General features: G+C 39.4%; 1 protein-coding gene across 4 annotated transcripts in view; it reads right to left on the reverse strand.

Moving 5' to 3' along the window:
* Window positions 1–21,835, reverse strand: part of klf8 (Kruppel like factor 8) — a 57,518-nt gene that overhangs the window by 14,112 nt on the left and 21,571 nt on the right. For all 4 annotated transcript variants that reach the window (XM_067491561.1, XM_067491560.1, XM_067491562.1 and 1 more), the window contains one exon: window positions 11,472–11,813. In XM_067491561.1, the coding sequence (XP_067347662.1) occupies window positions 11,472–11,813 (342 nt within the window). The remainder of the gene's footprint in view (window positions 1–11,471; window positions 11,814–21,835) is intronic.

Raw genomic sequence — 21,835 nt, forward strand, 5'->3', positions numbered from 1 at the left:
GTCTGTCTGCTGCACAGTCACCTTGTCATTACATGTGCATGGAAACACATGTAATACCAATACTGCATATATTCAAATACACTGTAGAGATGCAAAACAGCAAGAGATTATTACAGGTTCCAGGATTCCTGAAGTAAACGTGCCTGTTGACTTTCTGCATATTTTCACGTACTAATTTTGGCTGTTTACGTAAAAAGTTTTCCTTGAGGAACTGCTTCATCCTGGATTGATCCTTACACATAACTGGTATCAGGCTTTTTCACAATATGCCCTAGTTTTGTCAGCCATTTGCCTCTACAGCCACCCAGGGCCGGGCCATATAGATCAGGATGAGGGAAACAATGGCTGCTGTGTGTGACACATTGGGAGGGGGAGAAGGGTTGGAATGAGAGAGACTGGTACTGACCGAGATTAAAAAAAATAACACACAAGGAAAAGTAAATGAAGAACAGGACAAATGGAGAGAGAGGGGGGAAGAGTCCAGAAGTTGGCCTCCTTCCAGTTCAGCTGAACATAGCTGGCTGTAAGAGAGGAGATGAGGGTGGAGACTGCACTACGCCCTATTATCGGGTCTCGCAGTTCAGCTAAAGCTTGGGCTCTGTTACACTGGAAGAAGACGCAAATATTTAAGTTTGTAAATGCCCCATGCAGTAAACAATCACTACATAGGAATTATATCACTACATAAGAAAATGACATCTGCTAAAAAAAAAAAAAAAAAAAAAAAAAAAAAAAAAAAGACATTATTGGTTTTGCATTTTCTGTGTATTACAGGTTGCATTACATTTAATATGCTTTTTAAATGATTTTTTGCACCTACAAGGACATTTTACTCCACAAAAACTTGCATAGACAATGGATTTTCTTGGCATTGGCAATTCACATTTGTGAACTTTAATTTCAGTCCAATAAAATAACATGGTAATGGAGCTTCAAGAAGCATCCATTTTCACAAATCTTCTAGATTGTGCGTAATGCGTAATGTTTCTATCTCACAGTTCAGCCAATATGTAACAAAAAGGTAAGGTAGCACTAATGTAGTCCGGTAAAAATGAAAGGAAAGGAAGCTTTGACAACACATAAGAAATACAGATTAAGGACCTCCACAAAACTTGAGGATAGGAAGAATTTGAAGAGCTCTATAATAGAAATAGAAAGGAAAGGAGAAGAGAGGAGAGGAGAGAAGGTGAGGAAAGAAAGCGGAAGGTAAAAAGGAGGGTTCAGCAAAAAACATGTAATGTGATAATAGGGAAACATCCTCATAAAAAAAATGGAAAAACTGAAAGGAAAGTGAAGTCTGAAAAAAGTGATAGAGTGTGTGAGGCAGAGAGGAAAAAGAGAGATGAGATAGAAAGAGTGGGTGGGAAAGGCCTACCGTTACCATGGAAACTGGGAGCTATCAGCTGACTCCATATTTTCCACTCGTTCCCCACCCACCACCAACTCCTTTCCCTTTCCTTCGCAGTCCGTACATCTTTCCATCACCCACCGCCCCAACACTTTCTTTTTTCTCTCACTCTATCATGACCACACCCCTTTCACCTTTCTCTCCCAAACCCCCACCTCCTGCCTCTGGCATCTTTCCCTCCTTACATTGGCCACACCTTTATTTCTTCCCACCTCACCCTTTCATGCCTTGTTGGCTTCATTTCCACCCACTCACTCTCATATTTGCCTCATTCTCATTTAGTTTTTTCCCCTCCCCTCTTCTATCCTTTTCCCCTCTTTTCACAGTTGTTCAGCTTAAACCAACAATCTTTTGCAAAATCTCCAAAAGAAAAGACTGAAAGGCTGAAGAAAGAAGAAACAAGAAAAACCTCATTGGACCCCTGCAAGCTCTGTGATCTTCAAGGCACACTGAGGGAGAAAAAAATGAAGAGAAACCAACCGAAGGAAACTTTTGATGGGGCACTCAATGATGAACCGCAGTTAATTGGGGGGCAAATCATGGACCCATAGAGCTCAGTTTTTGGATGGGCTTTTACAATTGATGTAATAATTAATAATAGTAACTAACATGATACTGATCCCGTTGACGAAATTGTTTTTTTAGACAGCTGCACATGATGATGGCATTACTACAGAGATTTCAGTGTCACGTTACATGTGTTCAAGAGGAACTGGTATCAAGCCATCGACCCTGGGGATCACGGCTCAGCAATTATTATTAAATTTGGTGGCGTTTGACTAAAGAACATTTTTTAAAGAGCCCTTTCTCTTTCGCGAATGAATACGTTTAGAAACGGACATTTTTGTAGTTGGAAAACATAAATGGAAAACACCTTCTGTTCTAGAAGCGACAATAACATACACACAAACAAAATCATGGTTTGCTAACCTTATAGAAATTGAAATAGCTCCTTATCTGAGAGTGGACAAGAGCAAACTGTGAAACCTTTGACAGTATTCGAGGTCAAATACAAATAGAAATAATCTGTATTTAGGTCTGAAACAGTAAGATCAGCTTAGGACTGGAACAGGATTCACCTTAACCAAACAGTAATGGAGCGATGCTCGCCAGATTACTCCGCTTTTCCTCTTGCACGTCTCAGCTCAACTGCTCCATCGTAAAATGGGTCACCCAGTCTTTGCCTTGCAATTAATTCATGTGAACTCTAACTTGAATAAAAGCGGGTAGCAGCTGTGACTGCAGTGGTGAGAAACGCCAGGCAGAGAGAAAGATGTAATACTGCCTGTCCAGGGTCGTAACATGTTGTTCACATGCACTAATGAGTGCTTTACATTAGCAATAAAGCATTCACATGCTAAAGTATAATTAAAGATACATACTGTGGCTTCATAATTATATTTATGCGATTGAGCAAGTTCAGCAAAGGGTTAACAGGTAATGTTTTATATGGCTGCAGTGACACACTGATCACATGCTGACGTTCACTAGGCACATAACTTATTGATGACGGATTACGTGACAAGGACAACCAACAGCAAAGGCTCTATTACCAAATTAGTATTAAGAAACTGTATTTTATTGGACTCTCTATAAGAGAGTTCCTGTGACTGTCACACGTACTTTACTTACAAATGTATACTGACTTAAACACATTTAACATGGAAGGTAATGCTAGTCACTAATGGCTTGTTGCCATCACAGGAACTTTTCCATTAACCGTTATAACAATAGCTTACTTATTGCTGAAGGTGTTCAGCACTGTAACCTAGTTTCAGGTTTGTTTGTGTGTTCTCAATCAGCAGATTTGTTTCTACCACAACTATTCTATCTACCCTTACATGTCTCTTTTTCAGCATGTGTGCAAACCAGCAGCAGACCTGGTAACACTACCCTGCACTGGCCTGTTGGGGGAGAATAAGATCTTGTGTGGTGTAAAAAAAAAAAAAAAGGTGATACATGTAGAGTAAAACAGACTTTCACTGAGGTTTAATGGGCTTTCAGTCCATGTGACCTTTCCTTACTGAAGAAATCGATACGTCCTGCCATGGCCAATATGTGAAAGTTGAAAGGAGGCTTGAGGGACAAATTGACACCCAGTTAAAAAGAACAGGACAAAGACAGAGCATGTCTCTAATCTACACTATTTAATGACGAATTTCAGGGCATTAATTTCTGCTGGACTTATACTATATATGCAAAATATATCTTGAGTTGGTGGAGTGTGAAGGCAGATATGGCTGATAAAATAAAGACAAAACAACAGCTGGGGGAGATATTACCCACCAAGCATGCTGCCCCGCCCAACACACACACACACACACACACACACACAGCTCCACACATTACAGTCTGTCCCACCCAAAGAATCACCAACTGCCCCCACCCTGTGTTAAGGGGTCAGAAAGTATATTCCTCTCTATCTGCTGCTCTCTGGTTCATGCCACCTGTTAACAGGCTGATCCCAGCACAGTTAGCCAATGTTATCGTCTCCTAATGTCACCTAATAGGAGTTGCCAGTGTTGATTTCCCGGGTGCTTAGTAACATGTTTATCCCATACGCCTACACAAGATGGCCTCACTTTAACCCCTACTCAAGATTTAATTACAGCTGTGCAGAACTTCACATGAAGGTAGGCTGCAACTTTAGTTTTCCTCAATTAAAAGAAAAGTTCACCTTTAGGTAGCCTCATACTCTTCCAACATGTTTGGTTAAAAAGGAAAATATAAGACAATCCAATGTAAATCTGAATTAAAAGCCTGCCGGTGAAACGATGTACAGTATCTGCAGCGATTTACAGTTACATTAAGCATTTATCCACTGCACTAAATTTAAAATATATAAAATAAAATATAAAATAGCTGTTTTTAAGAAACCATCAATTAGGACTAACATTTATATTCTATTCGCTTGCTTATTTCTGTATATAAGCTAATTTGACATTGTGGAATTGTGTTTTCTACCCCAATGCTGGGCTCACATTATTTGTAGACAGGAAACCCATCTATTTATGGAGTTAGGTGTCAGTTACAGGTGCCTCAGCTGAATAACCAGTACATGGTTCTGAAACAAATAAGGAAAGACCATTCAGCTTAACAACAAAACAATAAAATTGTTTTTCAAGAACCTGGGGCCATTTTGACAGTCTTGGTCACCCTTTTATGGTGACTGTGACCTAATTTTTTCCAAAAGGCTTTAATGGAGAGACAAGGGAACGTCAAGAAACGAGTTCTGAAACAAACAAAATAGGATGATGTTACTGTTCACTTTTGTTTTCACCTCCAAATAAGTAGTTTACCTAACTGGGCCAAGCTGGACTTGTTTAAAACCTGTCTAAGTCTTTGTTGCAACACCCTATCTATGCATGCACTTGTAAATGTCAGTGTCTGATCCCTGTCTCCACAATGAAGACATAAAAAACAACGTCACCATAGCAGTTTATAAATAAGATTACGCCACTGTGTTGTTTTAAGAATTAGATGCATTGAACTGTAACAATTTACCTCTCTTACCTCGCTGTATAAGAATGTGTCTGAACCTGCTGCATTGAACTATGCAATATACTTTGCGGAAAGTGTAGGCAGACAAAGAGTTGATAACAGTCAGCTCAGAACATAACCTGTCACTTTGGTCCTGAGTTGATGCCTTTTGAATTTGTCATATAGTGCATCAACAATGTCTTTAGAAATTCCTGTAGAACATCTCTTGAAAGTCAGTTTTCCAGTTATTCAACTTGCTTTTCTAATTGTCAAAACATCGCACTTCCATCAGTTTGTCTTTGCTCCATCTTCCTGTGTAAGGTCACATATTACATGATAAAAAATTACCCCTGACATACTGTAACTTAAGGAACTAAGAAAGTCATTTGATTGAAAGCCAAAAGCTACACTGAAGAGGAGACAGAAAATTATTCAAATTTAAAAGGCTTTTAATTGCTATTTCAACAGTTTGTACAACTTAAAGACCCCCCTCGGCCACATACTGCTGAGGATGGAGAAACTCATTTACAGATCTCTTGACCCATCCATTACTTCTAAATTATCGCTTATATAAATGAAAAACCACAAACATTTTGGCTCAGTCAAGCGGGCACTAAAACTCTAAAGACCAGTAATGCTCATTACAGACGTCGACACCCGGGACTTTAGCTTAACTCAGGAAACAGTCTGTTTGTGTTGGAACCAGGTGAGATTATCTCACTGAACTGCAACATTTTTAAACTTGGTTTTAATAAAACCCCCATTTTAGAGCTGACTACACAGAAAGACTTGTTAACTTGAAGGCTGTTAGTGCTGATGTCAAATGAAGAGACAGGAAAACAAAAAAAAGTGTAATGCACCAATCTTTAGACCTGTTTATGACCAAATCAGCAAAGAGGAAGTGCAGCTTTACTAACTGTATTGCATCAGTGAAGCTTTCCAACATCAACAGAGCAGCTGTCATTAATCTTAACTGTTGTGCACCCCTGTGATTATTTATAGCATTTATGACCTATCTTCATCTTCTTATTCATCGTTGCCGTTATCTCAGTCAATATTAGTCATCAGAAAGAAGATCAAAGATTAATTTAAAGTGCTTATATTGAGGATTAAATTAAAAGATCAGTGACATGGTAACATGGGGATGACTGCACACTTGTACAAAGTGTCTCCTGGAAGTCACACATGAAAAGTGACAGAAATAGTTGTGTAAAGAGAGAAAAATTATTTTCCAGATGAGAGAACTGAATCAGAACTGAATCACATACTATGTACCAATTTTTTACTAGAACATGAAGAACTAAATATTAAATTATTTTAATCCATTTCATAAACTATTATAATAGCTCTGAAGAGAAATACACACTGAGCAGTCGTATCGCATTTTTCTGGCCCACTCAAAGCAGCTGTTTTTACTTCCTGGAAACTCCAAACTGGAGGAAGTGGGCTGCCAACAATGACATCATCATCCTGCACCAGCAGAGGAAGCTGCATCCATCCAATACTGTATCTGCAATGCATTCGCTTTCCTCACCCACTACATCTCACTCTCCCTGACTCTCTCTCTCTCTATCCCAAAATTGTGAATGTGCTGTCTTCTGAATGGATTGTATGCTTTAACACAATTCTTCACACACTCAAACATACACATACTAAAACTTGTGCTTGCAAAGCCCTCCTGGCAAAAGCATAATAAATAGGCCTCAAACCTCTCATGTCTCATGCTCTCTTGCCCTCTCGCTCTCTCACACACACACACACAGGGTGTAATAGTGTGTGCACATGTATGTATGTGTTGTGCTCTGTCTTTGTGCATGACTGCTCCTGTTTGCTGGAGGACAACTGACTTGTTTATGTGCATACATCAGTGAGACACACAAACACACACAGAGGGTCTCATTGTGTGTGTGTGTGTGTGTGTGTGTGTGTGTGTGTGTGTGTGTGTGTGTGTGTGTGTGTAAGAGAGAGAGAGAGATTACAGGGCTATTCACTGCTGTGCTGGCAGGTATTCAGTGTGTGTGTGTGTGTGTGTGTGTGTGTGTGTGTGTGTCTTTGTGTGTTTGAGAGAGATTGTGTGTGTTTGTGTGAGCCTTTGGCTGAAGTGGCAAGTTAGAGAGAGAGTTAAGAGGGGGCAGGGAAAAAAGAGAGAGAGAAGCTGGTTTGGAAAGGTGGAGGAGGAAGAGGAGGAGTGGGGATGGGAGGAGGGTGTCAGGCTACTCCCGCCAGAGCCGCGGTTGTCATGGTGATGGGGCGAGCGGAAGCAGAGCCTCCCTTGACATATCCTATTAGGGCAACAGGGAGAAAGAGAGAGAATGAAATAGAGAGAGACAGGAAAAGAAAGCTTAAAAAAAGAATAAAGAGCGATGGCGGGAAAAAGAAATGCGATGAAATTAAATATTTTCTGTTCTGGTAGAAAAAGAGTCCAATAACTTTTGCTAGAAAGTCACAACTAGGCCACAGAATGACCTTTGACAATGCTCTGACACTCTGACAAACAATAGTCAACTTGTTGGAAGCAGCCAGTTTAAGCTTTTTTTTTTTCCTTTTTGCTTTCCATGAGAGTCTCCTCTAAAGTGGTCAGCATGGCCTCGTGCTGTGCCATCTCCTCCGTAGCTCTCCTGCCTACAGTTGTTATCCTTCTATGCACCAATGAAGACTGTTTTGCGGAAAAGTGTACACAGAGCCAGAGTGTAAAATCCAAGCAAAGCTCTGCAGATTCCTAGTTCATAATTGATTATTAAAAGATGTCAAACAATCCTCATTTCCAGTTTCTCAGTTGCGCAGATCTGCTGCTTTTTTGTCTTCTGTGCTAGCTGGTCAAATAAATAATGGCACATTTCACTCTTTTCGGACATTTTCCAGACCAATTTTTTAAATGTACAATCGAGTAAATAGTTGAAAGGGTAACAATGAAATGAAAAGAAGCAAACGACTTGACCTTAGTAAAATCAACATGTTATTTTATAAAGGATAATAACGAATTTAACTAAGAAGAGATTTGTAAAATGAAGAATGATGTGACGCACTGCAAGCCTTTGTATGTTCCCAGCAGAGTGAATGCCAGGAGGATCTGCTTCCTGGAGACTTTATCTATAGTCAGGAAACCTCACTCGCCCCTGTTTGTGGCAGCCACAGAGGTGTGGTCAGCACACACACGCACAGACACACCCTCAGCTTAATGAGTCCTTATGCAATACTACTCCACCCAACCCCCACCCTTCACTGACCCAAATCAATCCATGCCACAACACTAACATAAATCAACCAAAAAAGACACAGTTTTAATTTTAAAGAGACAATTATCAACCTGAATGTGACACTGGCAAAGTAATTAATAAGATGTGATCTCCTTTGAACAGTTTCAATTCTTAGTGGATGAAATACATCCTATTTATCAGCCTCTGATAAACTTTATCTTAAATCCAGCTTTAACCTAAATGAAGACAAGCCCCCACGGGTGACACCATACCTCAGAGCCATTCAGAGACACCACACTGCTGAATTGTGACTTAAAACTACGCATGAAGGTTCACAGATATACACATATTTCTTCTAAAAGTTAAAGATGCAGTAATATGTGAAGGTTTGTGGGGAATTAATAACAGCTGTTTTTTTCCCAGTGTTAATCTTGCCTGTTAATTTTACCTCCAACCTTTCCCCCCTAAATACACCACTCACTTACAGAGCCTGTCTTGCTTCTCCTACCCGTACATACCATACAATTTACTAGAGATATAGGTTTTAAGTTTTTCTATGGGCCACATGATGTCACAAATCTTGCTCAGCCCATCATAGGTCATGTCAATCAAAATAGCAGGATAATAAACACCTTCCAATATTGCCATAGCTCCACTCTAGGTCCGTGTTGTCGGCTTTTTCTGTACAATTACAAAATAGCTATGTCAGTCAGTTTGACAGGCATCTGACATGGCTGTGAACCCATTCTTCTTTTATAACTGATGACAGAACTGCACTTCTGTATCGTAGCTAGAAAGTAAAAATTTGAAATAGTTGAAGCAGTTTTCTTTAAGCATCACTGCTTCAACATAGTTTCCAGTATTTTTGCTTATAAGGACTAATTTCTCTGTAAGTGGCAAGGAATGTTTGTCTAAGGTGGATGAATACACAAAACAATTACTAAAATAGTTTCAGCACAATAAATCTTTTTTTTAATAATTGTGCAGTAAATATAGTAAAATCACTCATAATATATAATTGCGTCTTTTTTTACTGATTTCACTGTAAGAGAAAAACAATCTTTCTACTTGTTGTTTCTCTCAAATTGGCCATTGGCATTATTTGCTTTTCTAATGTACGCCAAAGCTGCATCGTCTGCTGCTGGCTGTACAGAGTGGGACTAAAACATTATAGAAAACAGACAAAGCCATTAAAGGCATCACGGACAGCAATCACAATCCTGCAGCACAGTCTGCCTTGGCATATCTGTAAATCCACAACCTCTCCACCTCCACCTCTCTACCTTCCCTCCTATCTCTCCATCTGCACTCTTTGGTCATGTGTCCTTGCCACCAAATTGTTGCTTTTTCTCTCTGCTTTTTTACACTTCTGACAGCTTCTTCTCTTTGTACCCTCCTCCATCCAGCCCACAGCTTCCTTCCTCAGTAAGTAGCTACATCAATAGCTGCTACAGTGTGCCGGTGTCTCAGACTGGCCTCACCTTATCATTACTGCTCACATCTTTTTATTTTTACCCTCCTCTGTCTCCAAATATAACTGGGTACATGAACCTACCTATCCACTTAGCACTAAAGCTAGACATGTCACAGGTGTAGCTACATGCCAGCGCTGTCAACCTGTGACTTCAGCCATTGTGGAATGGAAATACTCCCGATCTATTTAATACTAATGATTACATTCACTTCATATACTCATAGCCTACATTTGATGAGAAACTACACCCTACCATATGACAAGACCAGCAATGTGCAACAGCTGAGAAAATGATGGAAGTGGATGAAATTGTTCTTAATAGCGTTCAAATGAGGATAAAATTCAACACAAAACAAACGTGTAATCGTGATCAAACTGGTTATTTACCTATAAACAACCACAACAGTTAAACTGAACCTGTGAACGTTTTCTGTGCTGATAAATGTTTGTTTTCATCAGTGGCTCTGAATCTTTGTGTTTGACCACTATATGCAAAACTATGTGTATGTGTGGAGCCTATTGTAATACGTTGAAAATCTATAGGCTGGAAAAATGTAAACAGTTAGATTTAATCATCTCAGGCCAAAATTAATTAATTATTTGATTACTTACAGTGTATTTAAAGTCTTTAATTTAAAGTGTTCATGACTTTTATCTGTCCACCTGTCGCACTGATTTTAAGGGCAGAAATTCTTGTTTAACTATAGTTATCAAAAAACACATTACTATCAGTAATTAAACAGATTTCCTGCAATTGTTTAAGACAAACTAAAGTCTGAAGCCAAATACAATAATGTTTGTCCTTAAACAATTAAGAGAGGTTTTCACAGGAAAAATGATCAGTGTGATTGGTATTGCTCACGTACTCTGAGGCAGGGATAGTGTATCAGAAGTAAACCTGTAACCTTCACATTACTGGTGTCATGCAGTTTTTTCTATGGATACGCTCCCTGAAAGTCACTGAGGATAAAACTAAGCAAAAGCAAACTCAAGTCCCCATCACACCAAAATTGTCCTCTGATTTAGCAATGCACCACCCAATCACACGCTGCCCAATTCATCCTTTCTTCAGTTCACCGTCCCCATCATATCCATGTCCAGTCACATCACTATCAATTGTACTCTATAGATCTTCATGCGTCATGAGTTAATCTCTCATTTTGTGCTCCACCTATCCATCCACTACCCAGAACTTGCATTTTACTTTACATTTAACTTTCACTTTTTAGGAGTCCTTTCCATCCATTAGTTCTGTGCCATCTTGTGTGTGATTTAACTTTCTGTCTCAATTCTAACAAGTTTATTGACACAGTATGTCAATAAAGGAGTTTCACCATACCTTTGCAAGTAAGGCTGCATTTAAATTAACAGATCTTATCGTCTTTAGTTTATCCAAAAGTCGTCAAATATTGCAATCTAATTTTGCCACATAGGGTCGTTTATTGCCACTTTATGTCTTCCCATCTCCATCAAATGTGAACGATTTAAACAACTTTTTTGCTAACAAAAGATATGCAGGTAACCTATTCTAACCACTGCTATGGGCCACAGATGCACAGATTAGGAGCCCCCCCCCCCATTTTAGCAAAGCATGACATAACTTTACCCTCTGTGCAGGAAACATATCATTTTTTAAGTAACTCAACGTACCTCTTAGAAAGTTTTTGGTGATTAAGTATCACAAAACACTTCCCTTAATTATGTACTTGTAAGTAAACATTTTTTTATTAACTTGACAGGATCAATTACCTCTCAGCGTGAGCTTGGCAAGTTGCAGTGTCACCTGTCCACACCCACCTGACTTAACATCTACCCATCTCTCTATGAATCTTTTGCTTTAGCCCTGTCCCCTCCTCCAGTCCCTCCCCTCTGCTAATCAATCAGCCAATCAGCTCTATGTACCCCTCCTCACCGTGCACTCCATCTCCTCTGGCTCTGGTTTGATCTGTACAGAGGGCATGTCTCCTTCGCCCTCCTCCTCCTCCTGCTCTTCTTTCTTTCCTTCCTTCTTCTTCTTCTTCACAGACTTTGTCACCACTTCCTGTCGATCCTCCTCCCCCGATTCCTCCTCCTCCTCCTTTGCCGGTCGAGGCCTGGTTACCAGTTCCTCTTCCTTCTCCTCCTCCTCCCTGGCTGGGGGTGGCAGAGGTGATGATGAAGGCGGCGGTTGTTGCTGGGTCAAGATGCTCTGCTTGGCCGGGCTCCTCTGCTTCTTCCGGGCCGCGCTCTTCTTCTGCTTAGGAGTCAACTGGCACTAAGGAAGAGAAGAAGAGATGGAAGGTTAGAAAAGAAATGAGTAACTTATGACAAACAGAAGAAGAAGAGAAGTAGGTAGGGAATGTGAGGGAGGGGGTTTAGAAAGGGAGGAGGGGAGGTGATAAGGCTTGGGAAAAAGGGGGGGTGGGGAAAAAATGGCAGAGCAACAGGGGGAAGAGGGGGAGGAAAGGTTAAGCACAAGGTATAAAACAACTCAAAACTTACAGAGCAAGAGCAGGGAGTGAAAGCAGGGGATTTATCAGAGCATTTGAAGATGCAATGAGAAGTAAAGTGGATGAAAGGACAAAAAGAAGAGAGTAAGAGCAGAGGAATGAAAAGGGAACAAGAAAGTTGTGTTGTAAAAGAGGAAAGGAGGAGGAAGATAGGTAGGAGAGGAAGCAAGACAGGAAGTGGCCACAGTTTACAGGAAAAAAATCTAAATATGTATTAAAAAAACATGACTACAAGCATTACCTTGGCTCAAAAGGCCAACTAAAGACACCACACCACCCCCCACGGCCCCACCACCCCCATAAAAACTCTGAGAGAGAGGGGAAAGTACAAACACACAAAGATACACTCACTTTTAGAAAGATGGAAATTTAAAGACAGAGAAAGCGAGGAGCAGAGAAACAAAGGCCTAATCCTGAGACTGCCACTAAGGGAATGAGAGTGAAAGAGAAATAAGACACAGAAAGAGAGCAGGGAGGAGTAGCCGTGAAGTGACCCCTCCCTCCCTTTCAGCAGCAGGCAGGCGGACACACCCTTTTCTGGAAGCTGAGAATGACACACACAGAGGGAGAAAGAGAAAGAGAGCAAGAGAGAGAGGGAGAAAGAGAAAGAGAGCGAGAGAGCGACAGCGAGAGCGAGAGAGAGAGCCGAGGCAGAGGGACTCGACGCACACACTTGCAGTATTGCACACACCCCTTCTCTTCTTTTCTGGCTCCATTTTCTCTCCATGACCACTTCCTTTCTCACAGATTTAAATTCCTGCCACTCTGAGACCTGTGTAATAACTTATTAACAGTTGAGAGGACAGTGTCCAAATGTCTACAGTAACTCATAGTTGGTGAGTTGTAGCATGTATTATTCCACACGTACAAGACTGAAACACAATGTTTTCTGACTTTTCAATCAGAAAGATAAGCTTAGGTTTTCAAATATTAAAGGTTGTGGAAATATGTTTTCTATATTGCTCATATCAAGATTTTTTGTTCTTTGCTGTGGACACATTGGCACCATAAGAATATGAATATTAGTGCCCAGCACTAGTGAGGTGAATGAAGTGGATATCAGAAAAGAAAGTCATTAATCAAGAATAAGTTAACATCTTACGCTTCCAGTATTGACTAGCAACGACTGAATTTCCAATCAATAACTACGATAACATACTTACAGATAACAGTAAAATATAAGGTAACATTGCATGTAAGCAGAATACACCTTGATGAGTTTTTAAAAACAACCCAGTGATAGATTCTGGTCGGCATTTCTGTCCCAATCTTAAAATTGTTACAAAATAAAAAATTACCTGGGCAGCAACAGTCTACTGATCACTTTGTCTAATTATTGATGTCAGGAAGTGTTGAGAAAGCCTCTTGCATGTCTCCTCAGTCAGACATGTTGTCTATGAATTTCTTGCCTTGTCTGTCCAAAAGTCAAAACCCCAAATGATTAATTATTTCCATCATATTTTAGCATCAGCCTACCATTAGACAATGTCAATGAATGCGGTTAGAAAAATATCAGACAATTTGCTTAAATAAAATAAAATAAATACATAAAATATAAACCAATTTGCCTCTATGCAATGGCCTGCCTGCAGGTTGTTAACCACAGTTTAAACTCTGTAGATTAACTTGACTGGAAGCTGTAAAAAAATAAAATAAAAAAATAAAAAGTTACTTCCCTTCCTGTTCTCTCTTGTTTTCTTCCCCACTGAGTTCAGCTGTTGCTGGTGTAAATGCGGTTATAGCCAGCATTTCAGTAGAATTTTGTTTTACGTTGTGGTTTTAAAAAGAAATCTGACTTGGTTAGATCAGTATGTCAGTACTTGAAGCTGTAATTCATTAGGTCTACATCCCTTGAATATACACATACCATGTATAAACGCAAGTGGAAAGATCTTTCCTGATGAGGGTGGTTAGATATTTAGGCAGACCAATGGAATTATCCAACATGGCTTAGTATCAATCATATATGAGCATTAAAACAGAACAGGAAGTGATAGTGAACTGCCTTCACACCGTTTCTCACAATTATGCTCTCAAATACACAAAAGTCCAACGGCCTGTCTACTAATCCAACCCTGCTGCACAGCCTTGGAGTATTAGTGCTTCGTACAGTAAAATCTTATCCATCCAGCATGTCCTCTGTCCATATACACCCAGGAGTTAATAAAAGCAACATAACTGATAATTTACATTACATAAATAAACAGTTACACTGACTTAATTAATACTGAAAGATCTACCAGAATTTTTTTTTTTTAAATAAACGCTTCCAACATATTACTTCAGTGAAAGTATTAGTAGTAACAGTAACAGTAATAGTAGTAGTAGTAACTGTCATTGTAGTAGCAGTCACAGACATCACTGATGAGTTGAACCATAAAGTCACAGTGTAATGTGAATTCATTCAAACATGTTAGCAGAAATATGTTACATAACTTGCTGTTGACACCCTCTGTGAAGTCAGACTCAGTGATGAAAGACTTCCCTTCAACAATCAATCAATCATCGAACTTCAATGATTTCTGCATGATAAATAAGTTTCATTTTTAAGTTTTTCGTTTGGCAATTTAATGATACCTAAAGGATTGGAGGATAGAAGGAATAAGCACTGAAGGATAATTCAGCCCTAAATAAAACATCATCAGCAGACTTCCTCAAAGTTAAACTAGCACATATTTTAATTTTTTTTTTCCCCCCCATTTGTTTTGTTCTGCTTGTGACTTTCAGCAAAGGCCTTGTGTTGCTCTCGGGACAAGCTGACATGTGACCCGGCTCCAGTGGATTCCGCAGTGAGGTGGGGCCTTATCCAATCTGCCTGGGTGTGGCTGCAGGAACCACCCCTCCCACCCACAAACACACACACACACACACACACACACACACACACACACACACACACACACACACACACACACACACACACACACACACACACACACACACACACACACACACACACACACACACACACAGATGATACACACTGGTCTCTCAGCCTCATTGTGAGGGGACAGAGCCCCCTCTGTGTCTCTAAACAAAAGTAAAGGCTGCTCGCCACCCCCAACTGGCAACTCACACACAGCCAAGGGCTGAATTTACAGTACATCAAATTTCCTCCTTAATACAGTTTCGTATTAAAGTATCTGGCTCTTTGTATTCTACCTCCATGTTTCTACTTCTACTTTCTCTCTTTGGACAAACCTTTAGTTTATTTAACAGGCCAAACAAACAACGTGAGCAAATGTTCAGTAATTAAAAAACACTGAAGGAAGCATCTGATTTTTCTGCACTAAGGCTTCTCTCCAGAGTTGCCATTTTGCAACAAAACTGAACAACCAACAGGGGAAAAAAATACATCAGAGAGAGTGAAACAGAGTCCAATTTCTACACCAACAGCAGCAGGAAACAGACCACAATGCACTGCAACTACAAGGTTACACAGAGTGCAGAATTTTGATTCACTTCTGTGTGTTTTTTTTAACTTGTACAGTACATTTACTTTACACAAAAGAAGAAAACTTCCGGCTTAGTTCTATATGAAGCTAAAAAGACAGGAAGTTCAGCAAACCTCCTGTTATAAATTTAACCCCATGTAAAATAATGAATGCATGAGTGAAATATGTTTTAAAACATCTGGATTTTAGCAAGCACAGAGAAAAACGCACTAAGAATACCGTTGGATATAAGATCTTTTAAGATTGACAAAAAAGATGTCAATTGAGACTTTTTCTAATTTAGATTGAGAACATAATTTAGTCAAATACATTTCCATCAAAATCATTTTTACAATGTGTTTTCAATCCCTCAACAAATTTTCAGTTCATTTTAGTTTGTTCTTGCATGTTGTTCCCAGTGAGGCCTCATTATCATCGGTTCTCCTCAGTGATTGGCCCCTTCTCACTTTCTATTCATGCTTAACCTGCTCATTTAATTCTTTGGAAGCAGCAAGGTCTCTACTGTAAGAATCAAACAGCTCTAATGCAGATGTCCTTATCAACTCATTTCAATTGTTAGTTTGAAGTCACCCCACAGAAAAATGTAAACAATACTTGGCTGCTGGTAGTTACAGAATGGAAACTGAAAAGGTGCTTTAACGTACCTCAGTAAACTAAATGACTCATGAATTCTTTCTTCTGTGGTTTCCCATTCAAACATTGAAGAAGTATGTGGAGGGATTCTTTTTTAATAATAAATCTCGTTTGGTGCTCCACAGCCAGACATGATATGAAGCACTGTATTTTTGTAGAAGTCAGACAGTCTTGAGTTGGGAGGATTAGTTATCGTCTGAAGGCTGCAGATGGCAAAGTTGAAGGGCAAACCTCCACCAGCGGCTTTAAGTCAAACATGCTCCCTCAATTCCAACTTTTCACTGAATTATAATTTAATCTTTTCCCAATAAAACCTGTGATTCCACTGATTCCACTGTTCACTCAGGAAAATTAACCATCATCAGGAATAACACACTAATAAATACAGAAACCTCTATGGTGTACTGGTGGGAACATACAAAGTTTAGACACTATGAAAACTCATCTCCAGTGCAATGTGGGAATGTACAGGGATAAGCATAAAGTGCAATCATAAATCTGCTCCAAAGGTATTCTGGACTGTAAGGTTTATACTCCACAGCCAGACCTGGATTCAGCTGTATTTGTAAATAATCCTTGGCATTTCTTTACCCTAAACTAAACTTAAAGCTCCAGCTGGGTGGATTTCCGTACTCCTGTGCAGTTCAGACAGCACCATGTGAGCAGTAAATCAGAGTATATAAAAACACACTCTACACTGACATTTTAAGTAATCTGGACTGGATGGAGTGTTGCTTCAGGTTACAAACCACACCCATCCCACCACGTCAAACAGAACGAAGCAAACACTGGGAATCTTTCGTAAATCTGACTTGATCTACATCTGCTGGCAGACAAGGCAGTCAAGGGGAAGGAGTGCAGGGTGGGGGTATAGGGGCAGTGATAGTGAGAGACTGTCAGTGTGTATGTGCATGTGTGGGTAAATGAGGAGTGACAAGGTGTGTCCCCCCCCCCTTAGAGGAGGGGTCCCACTGTGGAGTTCCAGGAATAAAACAGGGTGGGGTGGGTGTGACCCTGTCAGCCTCTGATCCCATCACAGGAAGTCAGGGTGGGGATGAAGAGAGATGAGGGCGATTGAAAAAGAAAGAGACACAGGAAGGACTTTTTCATAGACACAAAATCAGTTGGGAAAAACCTTTCAATGGCCTGACCCTCATTTACACTGATTTACAGCTGCACAACAAGTTAATCAGATGTGGGAGCACGCGAAAAACTCACAGCATTTCATCGAGCACAATGAATTACTCTATTCCAACAATGGCTTGATAAAGAAAATTATATAGAGTCACTGCAAATATACATGGATGTAGGCAGACACAATGGGTACACACTGAAGTGAAGATGTGTCTAAAACTTTTCTATTTACAATATGCCCCGAAGACCAAAACCAGCCCATTCTGGTTTTCCCCAGCTCTCCCTCCCTGTTATGCTGTGCTCTGCTACACACTGCAATAATAAAAGAGAATGCTCCACAACCTACTCATCTAGCAGAACTTACTTTAAAAGAAAAACTTTAAGGTCATGAGAATCTGAGCTAGAAGTATTTATCTATTATTTGATTAATCAAATAGTTAATAGTTCAGTTGCTTAATTGCATGTTACAGTAGATTAAACACAGAATACAGTTTTGTGTTCATGTGAACACAATAAATGGTCTTTTTTGATATTTCTGAAATAATTATAATAAATAAAAGAATAAATAAAAATTTAAAAGATTTTTTCGTAAAATCACTGACGCAAAACATGATTCTTTAAAAACCATCTCCCTCTAGTGGAGAACACAAACCATTCGATTTTTGGTTTGTTACTATTTTGGTATTGTTTTTGGTACATTAAAGGTTATTATACACGTTAATAACTTTTTTAAAAACAACTCCCTCTGGTGAATGGGGTAAATCCATCGTGTATTATAATACTATTGAGACAGCTAACTTAACATAAATGTGAAATAAGAGTAAGCAATGTACAGCATTCATCTGTGCTGCAAACACAATGTTGTCATTTTCTGCAGCAGAGCATGGGAACATGTCCAGCCATAACAAACAATATGAAGAAATGACTTGACGATTTGGTTAATCAAAATATAAATACAGGATCACAGCAACTCAATTGTTGTCATTGATTATTTATGACATCAGGCCAACAACTTTGGAGAGGAGAATTTGTTTGCAGCCATCTTCTAGTCTCTTGCCTCAAACAGGCCAATCTGAACATTTTTAAGATCTATTTTTATCTGCTGAAGGCTGACTGAGCGTGAACTGAACGCTCTGCTTCATCCTCATATGGTCCCACACACTCACACCCGCTCAGAACAACCAGTCTGTGAGCTGCAGGGAGTTGAGGAGAAGAGTCATGAGTCAGGTTTCTGAAGGGGCTTTTTCATTCACTTTCTATGTATGTTTTTTCGTCAGGAGTTCAAAGCAGTATTCTCACTAACTCTGTTGGAAAAAAACTGATGACATTAAGTGGTGTTTAAAGTAAGATGTAGATCATCCACCACACTAAATGCTAAAACAGGAAATGAAAGTATCTTAGAGTTTCATTTTTCTGATGTGGGACAGTCAGAGTCGATGGCAGCTCCAATAAGATGGATCAATGGAGACCTGACAGGAGGGATGATGGATGAAACTACTGGCAAAAAGTGCCAGCATTTTAGCGCTTAATCTTGGGCTTGAAATATGAAAGTTTTCTGTTAAACTGTCTGTTTCATGCACTAGACATAATATAGTTAACCCTTAGATGCATGAGTGACTGGAGCCTGGAGCCCTCTTCCATAAGTGGGTCAGAAAGGATGCATGTTAGAGTCAATGTGTTTTTGTGTCATTTTGGTTAAAAATAACACAAGAATGAATTCATTTTTGAAATATTTGTATTTTTCCCTTTTTAAACATTTAAAAAATTTTAACAGAAAATTACACAAGGCCAATAGAATAGAATGGCCACTTATATAGCACTTTTTAATCCAAAGAGTTTTACAATGTTGCATCTCATTCACTCAGTCATGCACAAACATTCACACTATGATGGCAGTGGATGCCATGCAAGGTGCTCACCTGACCCACCAGAAGCAACATGGGGTTCAGCGACTTGCTCAAGGACACTTCAGCACGTAGCCAGGAGGGACTGGGAATCAAACCAGTGACCCTGTGGTCCGTGGACGACTGCCTCACCGACTGAGCTACAGCCCCGTAATTTGTAGTGAGAGAGAGATTAAATGCGTGTGTATGTGTAACTCTCTTTTCTTGCCTTCTTGTCTCATCACAGTTGTGACAAACTACCTATTTCTGGCTGTGATCACTGCACACAGGTACATGTCATCTCCCACTAAGACTGTTGACTTTACGATCTTTGTTGAATGTTTTGAATAACAAGCAAACCATTGATCAACATGCAGCTATATAAATAAATAAATACACACATGCATGCACGCACACACATGCCTTATGTCTAGTTATGCCCACACTCATAAACACAAATGCTGCTGTTTCCCCACAGAAACAGCCATGCATGTGCAATCCAAACAGTAATGTTAGCTATAGCTAGTTTTACTGTAAGACAGACAAATTTGATTACTGTGTGAAATAGTATGTGTTATTGTCTGTGTGGTCCACAGAATATATATTCCTGACAGTCAAAGAATCAGAGGTCAAAGAAATTGACCGGTCAATTTTCCATAGATGGACATAATTTTTGGTCCATCTACGGAAGCTTGGGGTAGCTTGGATACAAAAACAATGATTTAATAAAATGTTTAAATGGTAGGTTAAAAATGTAAGTGGGATGATATCAATAACTTTACATTATGAAGAAATTTTAAGAAAACTACTTTACTATGTCATTTTTGACCCACTTATGCATCTAAGGGTTAATAATTTTAATAATAATAATAATAATAACAATATCAATAAATCAAATTTATTCAGATTATCCGCTGACTTGCACTGATGCCCAGTGTATTATAGAATACCACTAATAACAAAAATAAGATAATTCAACCGTTTTACCCACAATGACACATTTCTAGAATGTTTTCATAAAGACAACTTGCCCAATGTAAAACATCTGAATGACAGAGAAACCGCAACAACTGCTTCTTCATTTTCCCAGTTTGCAGACAACAAAACTGCACATTACAGTCAACCTCTGGTTAGGAGCTGGAGAGACTATCTGATAACTCTGACGAACCTCGACCTGTTAAACTTCAGTGCAGTGTGCTCCTACTTTGTGTGATCACCTATTGTGTTTTGCAATAAGTATTTATATTTCTACTGTAAAAAATAATAAAAAGATAGGAAGAGTGAATTTAAACATTATAATTCACTTATTCTTAATCAATATTATTATAACAGCCGAACCTATACTGAAATTTGAAACAGTTGATCACAGACGAACTAAAATTATATTTTAATATATATCCAATCTGGAAACTGCCAAAGTGTCAAGTTCTGAAACTGATGTGCTTTTTGTTTACTGGCATAATGTGGTATGTGGAGTATTTTTTACTATTCCCTGACATTTTGATCAAGATGAAAAATCTTAATGAAATAAATGAGTAGACAGTCAAAGTAACCTTTAAATCATAAGCAAATCCAGTATGAAATAAAAAAAATATTTTTTTTACAGTGTGTGACTTAGTAAGAGAGAGAGAGAGAGAGAGAGAGAGAGAGAGAGAGAGAGAGAGAGAGAGAGAGAGAGAGAGAGAGAGGAGAGAGAGAGAGAGAGAGAGAGAGAGAGAGAGAGAGAGAGAGAGAGAGAGAGAGAGAGAGAGAGAGAGAGAGAGAGAGAGAGAGAGAGAGAGAGACTGACTATCTGGGTCAACACACTCTGTCACTGCTGCCTCTCTACCCCCACCCCCCACCCAAAACACACACATGAAGTGCCGGGGGCTTTGCCCTAGTCAGCCATACTCACTCTGTTCATGCATCTCACGCACACGCACACACACACACACACACACACTTTATGTCTAGTTATGCCCAAACCCATGAACACACATGCAGCCGTTTCCCCAAGATGTTCAAAAAAAGTAAAAAAAAAAAAAACAAACCACGTACACATAAATATACACAGAAACAGCCATGCAACATTCAGTCCTTTTCAACAGAAGTGCAGATGAAGATAATTTGGCTCAAATTTTCAGTTTCTGTCAGTTTTGTTCTTCTTTGGTCAGACCCAGTTTTCGTCAATAATATTTTTTAACTATGCATCAGCAGCAGTAGCTCTGTCTGAAGTTCACTGTGAATTGAATGCACACTAAGTATAAGAAGAGGAACAGAAATAGCTGAAATGAGAAAAAAAAAGAGGCAGAAGGTTTTTTTCTCACAATGGTCGCCTGCTCATACCACAGTAGGTTCATTCTCAGTTCACACTGCCGTCTAACATCCTCTCGACACACTGCCGATAGCATTCAGATATAAAACAGCAATTTGTCAGTGCACTGAATGCAATGAGAAGTCTTTAGCTTCTTTACAGATTTTCTGTTGTCTTTAGGTTTATTAGGACACATTGAGCAGAGAAGGAGGGAGAAAGGGACAAAGACATGGTATTATACAAGAACCAGGCTGGTTACAGATTGACCGAAAGTGGGAGCATTACCAGCTTTTCCAGTCACTCCTTATACCAAACAAGTCTGTCCTCTAACTTGATGATATTTTCATTTATTTGCTCCTGAGGACGTCTGACGTCTTTGGTTTGACACA

This window comes from Channa argus, chromosome 22 (genome assembly GCF_033026475.1).
Source record: "Channa argus isolate prfri chromosome 22, Channa argus male v1.0, whole genome shotgun sequence".
NCBI classification, from domain to species: domain Eukaryota; kingdom Metazoa; phylum Chordata; class Actinopteri; order Anabantiformes; family Channidae; genus Channa; species Channa argus.